The following is a 10,574-nucleotide window of genomic DNA, read 5'->3' on the forward strand; positions in this document are numbered from 1 at the left end:
TATCTGAAGGGGATTGGTTCCAGTACTCCCTTGTATACCAAAGTCTGTGGATGCTAAAGTCTCTTATATAAAATGGCATAGTATTTGCATATAACCCATGTACTTTAAATCATCTGGCTTACTTAAAATCCTTAGTATACTGTAAATGCTATGTAAATAGTTGTCATACTGTATTTTGTTTTTGTTATTGTTGTTGATGTTGTATTGTTATTTTGGGTTTTTATTACCGAATATTTTCTCTCTAGTTGACTGAATCCTTTGATGCTGAACCCGCAGATGCAGAGTGCTAGCTGTAATTGTAACATAATATGGTATTGGATAATAACCCATAAAATAAATAGAATAAATAAATGGGGAAAAGGGATTATCTTCCTTATATGGGCTTTCCAACTGGTAAATGTAGAAGGAATGATGGGAACAGAAAATCATTAAGCAAACATCCTAGGTAAGAACCATTGATAGATATAGATCTAGAGGTGAAAGTGTGATGACAAATGAAGTAATATCTTCCCATGAGATACTTTCTAATTACAGAGGGAGAAGCCTGAAAGATACCACTTTAACCATTTATTCAAAGATAACTTCACTAGTAATAAGACATGTTGACAATATGTGCCTCCTGATATGAGGCCCTGAGCACAATATCACTTCCTTAGTATTGCAAAAAAAAATAATTTCCTGAATCTAATTAGAAGAAAACCTCAGACAAAAAAATCTACAAAATAACTAGTACTCTCTTTAAAAGTGTCCATGTCAAGAAAGATAAAGTCTGCAGATTAGTTAATAGTATTATAGCAATATTAATTTCCTGATTTCAATAATTACACTACATAAGATGTTTATATACTACATGAAGTTGACAAGAATAAAGGAAACTTACCTTTGCAACTTTTCTACAGGTGTAAAGTTATTTTTTTAAAAAGAATATCCAAAAGATTTTTAAAATGAAATAGCAAAAGAAGTAATAATGTTCATATTTCACAACAAAATGACTACTATGAGAAAGGAAAATGGCTGGACGCGGTGGCTTATACCTGTAATCCCAGCACTTTGGAAGGCTGAGGCAGGCAGATTACAAGGTCAGGAGTTCAAGACCATCCTGGCCAACATGGTGAAACCCCATCTCTACTAAAAATACAAAAATTGGTCGGGCGTGGTGGTGGGCATCTGTAATCCCAGCTACTTGGGAAGCTGAGGCAAGAGAATTTCTTGAACCCAGGAGGCAGAGGTTGCAGTGAGCCAAGATTGCACAATGCACTCCAGCCTGGGCAAAAAAAAAAAAAAACTCAAAAAAAAAAAAAAAAAAAGAAAGAAAAAAGAAAAGAGAAAGGAGTTTTTCTATGTATGCATGTATCCTGACTCTAAGCATCAGGATGCACCCTGTGCTACCCTAAATATTTGATATTGGCCTTGTGTCAGTTTCATATTGTACTCTTTCCAAGCCCCTTAATTGGTGGGAACTTGTAAACATACATTCAGCATCTGGTAACTGAATTACAGAAATAATTTGTAAATCTTAATCCAAGTTACAATATTAAGAAAATTTTAATTTCATTTCCCCTTGCAAGCAAAGATATTAAGCCATACATTACATGTAGGGACCTTACATTTTATACTACACTTGTAAGTACTTAATGGCACTGTTTCTTTTTTTCTCTTTTTTTTTTGACAAAGTCTCTGTCTCCAGGCTGGAGTGCAGTGGCGCAATCTCAGCTCACTGCAATCTCTGCCTCCTGGGTTCAAGCAATTCTTCTGCCTCAGCCTCCCAAGCAGCTGAGACTACAGGCGCTCACCACCATGATCAGCCAATTTTTGTATTTTAAGTAGAGACTAGGTTTCACCATGTTGGCCAGGATGGTCTCAATCTCTTGACCTCGTGATTCGCCCACTTTGGCCTCCCAGAGTGCTGGGATTACAGGCATGAGCCACTGTACCCAGCCTGGCACTGTTTCTATCTCTTAAATATAGTCACCTTTTGATATCTGAAGGGGATTGGTTCCAGTACTCCCTTGTATACCAAAGTCTGTGGATGCTAAAGTCTCTTATATAAAATGGCATAGTATTTGCATATAACTTATGCACTTTAAATCATCTGGCTTACTTAAAATCCTTAGTATACTGTAAATGCTATGTAAATAGTTGTCATACTGTATTTTGTTTTTGTTATTGTTGTTGNAAAAAAAAAAAAAAAAAAAAAAGTCTTAAGTCCAGAAAAGAGACTTACAGTATACTTTATATGATAATTCATTATCTGCTAACAGTGACATTTCAAATTAGTAAGGAAATGATAGTCAATAAACAGGCCAACTAAGTAGGAGAAAACATGAAGCAGGCTGTTACCTCACTCCTTATGCTTAAATAAATTCCAAATATAAACCTAAAGTCTAATATCTTAAAAGTACTCATAGAAAACATGAGTGGATAATTTAAGTCTTAGGACAGGAAGGCCATTCTAAACATGACAAAAATCAGAAATCCTAAAGGTTTGATCTCACAAAAATGCTAAATTGATATATGGAAAAAGAACAATGAACACTTTGAATACAAGTGACAGGCAGGAAGAAAATACTTGTAACATAGAAAAAAAAAGATTAGTGTTAATAAAATAGAGTTTATACAAATAACTAGGAAAAAGGAAAAAACTCAGAAAAATGGTCAAACTATATGAACACAAAATTGACACGAGAAATATAAATAGCCAATAAAATGTGAGAAGGTGCCCGATCTCACTACTAATTAAGGAAATACAACATATAAACAAAATTTTGTTATTTTGTCAGGTTTGTAAAAATTGAAAGAATTTATAATATCAAATATTGGTGAGGGAATGAGGAAATGTGTACTTTCATACATTATTGGTAGCGTATAATATTACAAACTTTTGAAGGGAAATTTAGCTGTAATAACATTTTAAGTATGCATATCCTTTTTACCTAACAATTTTAGGAATCTATCCTACAGGAATCTTAGTATGAGTTAATACTGATGTATATATGTATAATTAGGCTCACAGGTGGCATTCTTTGTAACATTGGAAAACTACAATAACCTGGAAGTTCATCAATAAGGCAATTGTTATTATTATATGTGGTACATTTACACAATGGGATATGCATTATTTAATGTAAATTATCCAAAACAATATTGAGTTTAAAAAACTAGTTGTTGAACATTGTGTATAAACCTAAGGTTCCGAAACTTTCTGGGTTTACAATGCTCTTAATGCCTTGGTAATTTCTTGCAGAGCTCATAGGCCAAAAGAAATTTCCAGTAGTTTTATGTATTAAGTGCATTAAGAAAAGCCAAAAGTAAGTTGCAAAAAAAGCATATCTTCTTATAAAAAACAGACACGCATCTATTTTCTTTCTTTTTTTTTTTTTTAAGACTAGTCAAGGGCAGTAGTGTGAAGGGGGAAAAGAGTAGAACAAGTTCAATCTGTGACTGGACAGTCAATTGAGATCACTCACTCACTACCTCCAGACCAGCCACACTTATCTATTTTCATCTGTCATTTTCACGGATAGCAAAATAACATAAAAATGGACAAATACCTATAAAGCTTTAAACGAACAGGTTTCCAGCTATTCCATTCCTATGTATATGCTCAAATGAAAATGGGCTCAAACAGATACTTGTACATTAATGCTCATATTAACATTTACTCACAATAACCAAAAGGTAGAAGCAACCACAGTGTTCATCAACAGATTCATAAATAAAATATGATGTATACATACAATGGAATATTAGTCGGCCATAAAAATGAATGAAGCACTGACACATGCTACAATATGGATGCACCTTGAAAACATACTGAGTGAAATAAGACAGAAACAAAAGGACAAACATTGTATGATTCCATTTATATGAAATGTTTAGAACAGGCAAATTCATAGAGACAGAAAGTAGGTTAGAGGTTGTCAGGAGTTGGAGGGAGGAGGAATGGGGAGTTTCTGTTTGGGGTGATGAAAATTTTTGTACTGAAATAAAAAGTGCTGATGGTTGCACAACACTGAATGTAATTAATGCTATTGAATTGTACATTCAAAATAGTTAAAATCACAAATACACAAATTTTATCACAATAAACAAAATTTAAAAATAAAAATTTAGGTTTCCTCATCCCCTTCAGATTTGAACACTAGAAATTCATTGTGTCTACAAGATTAGATCTTAACCTGGAATCATACTATTTCTCATCTAGCTAGCTGTTTTGGGAATTCCCAGAATATAAAGGGCCAACAGGCTGAATTAATGCTCATTACTGCTTCTCATTGTTAGGAACTGGAAAACCATGGTAATTTTATCATTTATGTAAACTCAAGATTCTGACTCTTAGCCACTGTGAAAGATAATCACAGCAAGTAACATCTTTAACTGGATAAAAGATACTTATGTTTTTCTTGTAGAGTCATCTAACTTATATTTAACTTTCTGTAATTCAATTATAGTCCTATTGGGAGGTGGAGCATGGGAGAATAACCAGTGAACACTAGGTTTCTTGCTTTTCCACTCAGTGAGTAAAGCCTGAAGTAAGCCCATTTCCTTGATGAGTCTCAGCTCCCCTAAGCCTCTCATAGACATGAGCCTCTATTCTATATTAATTATTTAAAGCTAATAGTGTGTGTTTTTATGTACAGCATGTCCTCCACTTGATCTTGTGCTCAAAGAAACACTAATCTGTTCCTATATTGAAGAAAAACTGGCTATTTGGGATTTACTGAAATATAATGTGTGGTTCTCTAGAGGGATTTTCAAGAGTAATATAGACTGCACCTGATTTTCACCTTTTCGGCCTAATCTTTGAATAACCTCCAGTTTTTCGGTTTCCACATTAGTAAACCTAGCCTCACCTGGATAGTCACTGCAGCATTACATCACAGGATAGAATCCAAGCACCTTAGTATGTTCCTTAATGCCTTTCAACGACCCCTTACCAAACCCACTCCTCCCCCAGTTCCTCCTCTTAGGCCCCAATTTCTCTACCCTCCAGCTACATCAAAAGTATATGTGTGCTCTAAATAGTTTTATAATGGAAAGAGGAGGGATTTTAGAGTCAGATAAACCTAGATTCACATTGTGGCTTACCCACTTATCTCTATAACCTTGGAGAAATTACTTAAACTTTTTAGTACTTAGTTTCTTATTTGTAAAATAGTAATATTATCATTTAAACCTATGAGATTTAAGTAAGGTAAATGCATATACAGTGCAACCAATCAATATCTATTTATGCCTTTCCTTCGTGATTTATACACACTGCCCATGGATCTCACAGTCCTCCTGCCTTGGCCTCCAAAGTGCTGAGATTATAGGTGTGAGCCACCATACCAGTCCCAGAGCTCAATAAATGATTCTTTTATCTTTTTAAGACAGGGTCTCACTTTGTCACCTGGGCTAGAGTGCAGTGATGTGATCTCAGCTCACTGCAGCCTCAACCTCCTGGGCTCAAGTGATCCTTCTGCCTCACCCCCAAGTAGCTGGGAATACAGTTGTGTGCCACCAGGCGCAGCTAATTTTTTTGTAGAGATGGGGTTTTGCCATGTTGGCCTGGCTGGTCTTGAACTTCTGAACTCAAAAAGCTCAGCTTCCCAAAGTGCTAGGATTATAGGCAAGAGCCACCACACCCACCAAATGGTTCTTGAATAAAAGTGAAAGAAAACAATTTGCGGCCAGGAGCAGTAGTTCACACCTGTAATTCCAACACTGTGGGAGGCCAAGGCAGGAGGATCACTTGAGGCCAGGAGTTTGAGACCAGCCTGAGAAACATACCTAAAACCCTATCTCTACAAAAACAAAACAAAACAAAATCAGCTGGGCCTTATGGCCTCCACCTGTAGTCCCGGCTACTTGCAAGCTGAGGTAGGAGGATCGCTTGAGCCAAGTAGTTCCAAGCTGCAGTGAGCTGTGATTACAGCACTGCATTCCAGCCGGGGAGACTGAGCCAGACTCTGTTTCTTAAGGGGGGAAAAAAAGGAGAAAAGAAAAACCAAAAATTTGCATAGAAAAGCACAATTTAAACTACAGAGGACTTACCAACAGTTAAAATAGAATAGTAGGTGGGGCTGCGGGGAAGCTGTGTTAATGCTGGGTCCCTGTAGCAGCAATCACAGATAAATTTGGTGCTGGAGGAGAGGCAGCATTCAAAGCGAAAAGAAGGGCCTGGAGGCCTGCTTTTAGTTCTAGACCCAACGCCTCCGGTAACCACCTTCACTTCTCTGGCTTCTGCTGGCTTAGCGGTAAAATGAGCGGTGGTACTTTTAACAGCTTTAACACGTTATAGTTCTAGGTGGCTGTTTCATGAAGCGCTAAGCGCTGCTCTCTAGCGGGTCACAAATGTAACTCTCATGGCTGGGATCGGCATTACGACTCTCGCGGGCAGAGACTGACCATCTTGCTCGCTACTCTGAGTCGCAAATTGACCTTTACTCATTGCTCAGTCAAGCACCATTACCAATATAAACGCCCTCTCACACGAGTTCGCTGAAGCAATGTTTACCTCGGCCCTCGCGTCCCCAGAGCGCCCCCAGGTTCCCCAGCGCCCGAGATCTGAAGGAACAAGAACTGCAAGTGGGGGTTATATCCCCAGATGCCAAGATTGATGGCTCCCCCACCAACGTTAACCCTTGCCTGAAGTCCAAGGTTAGGCGCTCTCCCTTTTCCCAGGGACCACCAAGCTCACCGCAGAGCGCAGCCTCCACTGACCCGAGGACCGCCCTGGGCGCAGTCCCAAGCAGCAACCAGGGCAGCACCATTGCCTGGCGCCAGCCGCGCTGCTGACCACTTCCTCCTACTCCTCCCGCTCCTGCTCCGCCCTCCAGGCGCGCTGCTCCGGGCTCTCGGGCGCCCTCCAGCCAGGCGCCGGCTGAACCGGGTAATGCCGCAAGGTGTAATTACTGCTTTAAAACGTAAAGGCATTTGGAAAGAAACTAAGGGTTATGCTTACTTTTTAAAAAAATTATTATTTTTCAAGGGGCATAAAGTTTAAAAATAGAAAGCATAAAATGTGACAGATTAAAGATTTAAAGTAAGTAAACTTTTCCAATTTACCTTATAACATGATTTTCATACATTGGATTTGTTTAAAACAGACTACATGGAATGCTTTTCTAAGAATTGTTCTTAACTCTCATAGCTGGTTCAACTGATGTAGGCATTAAAATAATGTCATACTGTCATCTTTCCTCCACAAATTGATGATATTTGACTACAGCTTTGTCAAGGTTATGTCCAAGTATTGTATAATATGCATCAGTTTCCTATTGCTACTGTAACAAATTACCCCAAATTCACTGGCTTAAAACAACACAAGTTTATTATCTACAATTGTGTAGATTAGAAATCTCACTTGGCTAAAATCAAGGTGTCAGCAAGCCTGTGTTCCTTCTGAGCTCCAGAGAATGTCTTGACTTCTCTGTCTTGCAGTGGTTGACTGCATTCCTTGGCTATGGTGGTCTCCTTCTCCATCTTCGAAGCCAACAGCTTTGACCTTTCGGATCCCAGATTCTGACTCCTGCTTCTGTTATCACATCTCCTTCTCTTCCTCTGATTCTGCTGCCTCTCTTTTATAAGGACCTCTACATTCAGACTACAGAGATAATCCACGATAATCTTCTCATCTCAAGATACTTAATTTCATCACATCTTTGAAATCCCTTTTGCCAGTTAAGGTAACACATTCACAAGTTTCAGGTTTGTAGAACATGAACATCTTTGGGGCAGGAGGGCATTATTAAGCCTACCACATAAAGTTTCTCATTATCTTATTTTTTATTTATTCTCGGCTTGGTTCCCAAGCATAATAAAAGCTATATTTAACTGCAAATAGATTTGCAGTTAAAAATTAAAATATTTGGCCAGGTACTGCGGTGCACACCTGTAGTCCCAGCTACCAGAGAGTCTAAATCAGGAGAATCACCTGAGCTCAGGAGTGTAAGGCTATAGTGCACCATAATCAGCCTGGGAGACTGAGACCCCATCTCAAAAAAAAAATTAAAATATTCATGTTTTAATGGCATTATTAAAGTGTATGTCCAAGGAATAATTTCATTAAGGATTTACTTTTAAATTATTCAGTTTTCAATAATTTAATAAGTTATAAACCATTTCAGATTTCTAGACCAATGAGATCATTTATAATTATTGTCCAAATAATTTGGAGCTTAACCATAGTCTCTGTGTAATTTGTGGATTCGCTTTGAACTAAGATATCACTATATACCGTAGATTCATGTATTTTCTGTGGCATCCCCAATCTAAATATACATCATAAATCACAGGTAGCATGAACACAAGATAGGGAAACAATGTACTTGGTCTCAGTGAATCATATTTAATCTGATTTCTGCTTTTGCAGGAGAAGTATTACTAAACAATTATTCTTTTAGGGCTCATGACTAATTATTATTTTAAAAATATTTTTATGCAGGATTTTTTTTTCCTGAGGAGTTAAATATAACCTTCCATATATAGCACTCTGGTAAACTTATTTAAGAGTCCTTGCAGCAAAAGCATCTTGTCAAAAAGAGATTCTTGATCATTGTTCCTAGCTATCTTGATCATTGTGTCCAAGTTATTCCATCATTGTTAAGGAATAACTTAAGCAAGACCTAAAAAGGGATAAAAAGGGGAGAAATAGTTTAACTTTTCGGAGAAAGATCTACTGGTGCTGAGTTTATATGAATCATTAATTCTCAAACAGCTAATTTAATTTTTTGTTGTTACTCATGTGTTAGTGAAAGGCTATTGGAAAGAAGACTTCTTTTTTTTTTTTTTTTTTTGAGACAGAGTCTTACTTGTTGCCCAGGCTGGAGTGCAGTGACACTATCTCAGCTCACTGCAACCTCTGGCTCCTGGGTTCAAGCGATTCTCCTGCCTCAGCCTCCCCAGTAGCCACCACACCTGGCTAATTTTGTATTTTTAGTAGAGACAGGGTTTCACCATGTTGGCCAGGCTGGTCTCGAACTCCTGACCTCAAATGATCCACCTGCCTCAGCCTTCCAAAGTGCTGGGATTCCAGGTGTGAGCCACCATGCCTGGCAGAAAGAAGACGATTTTTAAGAGACTTGGGATTTTCTCATTTCTTTTTCTTTTCTTTTCGACCAATGAAGTCACTTCACATCCATTTCTTTTAAAATCGACTTTTTTTTTAAAGATGGGGTTTCACCGTGTTGGTCAGGCTGGTCTTGAACTCCCAACCTCAGGTGATCCGCCTGCCTTGGCCTCCAAAGTGCTTGGATTACAGGCGTGAGCCACTGTGCCCGGCCCTAAAGTTGACTGTAAGCCCCCATGTAACAGACTAATAAAATGAAAAATTAGGAAATGTATGGCCTTTCATGTGATTCTTTTAAAAAAAAAAAAAGAATTTCTATCAAAACTTTAAATAAGCATCTGTTGACTCAGCATTTTCACTGTGAATAGTTTATTTACCGAGAATATTTGCATTAGTAAGCAAAGACAAATGTACACTAATTGATAGAAAAAAAAGATACATTCATTCACAAGAGACTTTAGCAACTGGTCAAAAGAATAAGGCCAATATTGCCTGGTGCCATGGCTCATGCCTGTAATCCCAGCACTTTGGGAGACCGAGGCAGGTGCATCACCTGAGGTCAGGAGTTCAAGACCAGCCTGGCCAACATGGCGAAACCCTGTCTCTACTAAAAATACAAAATTAGTCAGGTGCAGTGGCTACTGGGGAGGCTGAGGCAGGAGAATCGCTTGAATCCAGGAGGCAGAGGTTGCAGTGAGCCGAGATTGTGCCACTGCACTCCAGCCTGTGTGACAGAGTGAGTCTCTGTCAAAAAAAAAAAAAAAAAAATGAAGTTAATATGAAAATATGTCTGACACACACTGTTAAGTGAAAACTTCAAGTCATAGAATAGATTGTAGACTGTAATCTAAGCTGTGTTATCTTTTAGCATAAAGGTAGTCATGTAAAAACATGGCACAAATGCATGTTGTATGCACAAAGGCAGTGCCTAAAACTATACCTAAGAAAACAGCAAGCAGAGAAGAGGAAATGGAGTATGGGAAGGAAAGGAAGATGAGGAACTAGCAGGCATTACTTTTACAATAAAGAGTGTATCTTAAAAAATATACTTGATGAGCAGAAAATCAAACACCACATGTTCTCACTGATAGGCGGATGTTGCACAATGAGAACACATGGACACAGGGAGGGGAGCACTACACACTGGGGTCTGTTGGGGGAAATAGGGGAGGGACAGCGGAGGGTGGGGAGTTGGGGAGAGATAGCATGGGGAGAAATGCCAGATATAGGTGAAGGGGAGGAAGGCAGCAAATCACACTGCCATGTGTGTTCCTACGCAACAATCTTGCATGTTCTTCACATGTACCCCAAAATCTAAAATGCAATAAAAAAACATAAAAATAAAAAAAATATATACTTGATATCTGGTTCAACTTTGTGTTTGAAAAAAAGGAGTGGGGTGCAGTGGCTCACGCCTGTTACCTCAGCAGTTTGGGAAGCTGAGACGGATGGATTGCTTGAGGTTAGTAGTTCGAGACCAGCCTGACCAACAGGGTGAAACCCAATCTCTACTAAAATACAA

The 10,574-nt window shown here is 38.3% G+C and overlaps 1 protein-coding gene across 5 annotated transcripts in view; it reads right to left on the bottom strand.

Annotated features, from left to right (window-relative positions):
• Positions 1-6,933, bottom strand: part of TSTD3 (thiosulfate sulfurtransferase like domain containing 3) — a 63,530-nt gene extending 56,597 nt beyond the window's left edge. For 2 of the 5 annotated variants that reach the window (XM_037731104.1, XM_037731102.1), the window contains exon 1: positions 6,683-6,933. In XM_037731104.1, coding sequence (XP_037587032.1) covers positions 6,683-6,918 — 236 coding nt within the window. In that variant the 5' untranslated portion in view covers positions 6,919-6,933. Of the gene's footprint in view, positions 1-3,474; positions 3,521-6,630 lie in introns of those variants that run through there. The other 3 variants (XM_037731101.1, XM_037731105.1, XM_037731103.1) reach the window with 3 other exon arrangements.
• Between the last annotated feature and the right edge of the window lie 3,641 nt (positions 6,934-10,574).

Source organism: Cebus imitator, unplaced genomic scaffold (assembly GCF_001604975.1).
Source record: "Cebus imitator isolate Cc_AM_T3 unplaced genomic scaffold, Cebus_imitator-1.0 Scaffold382, whole genome shotgun sequence".
Taxonomy (NCBI): Eukaryota; Metazoa; Chordata; class Mammalia; order Primates; family Cebidae; genus Cebus; species Cebus imitator.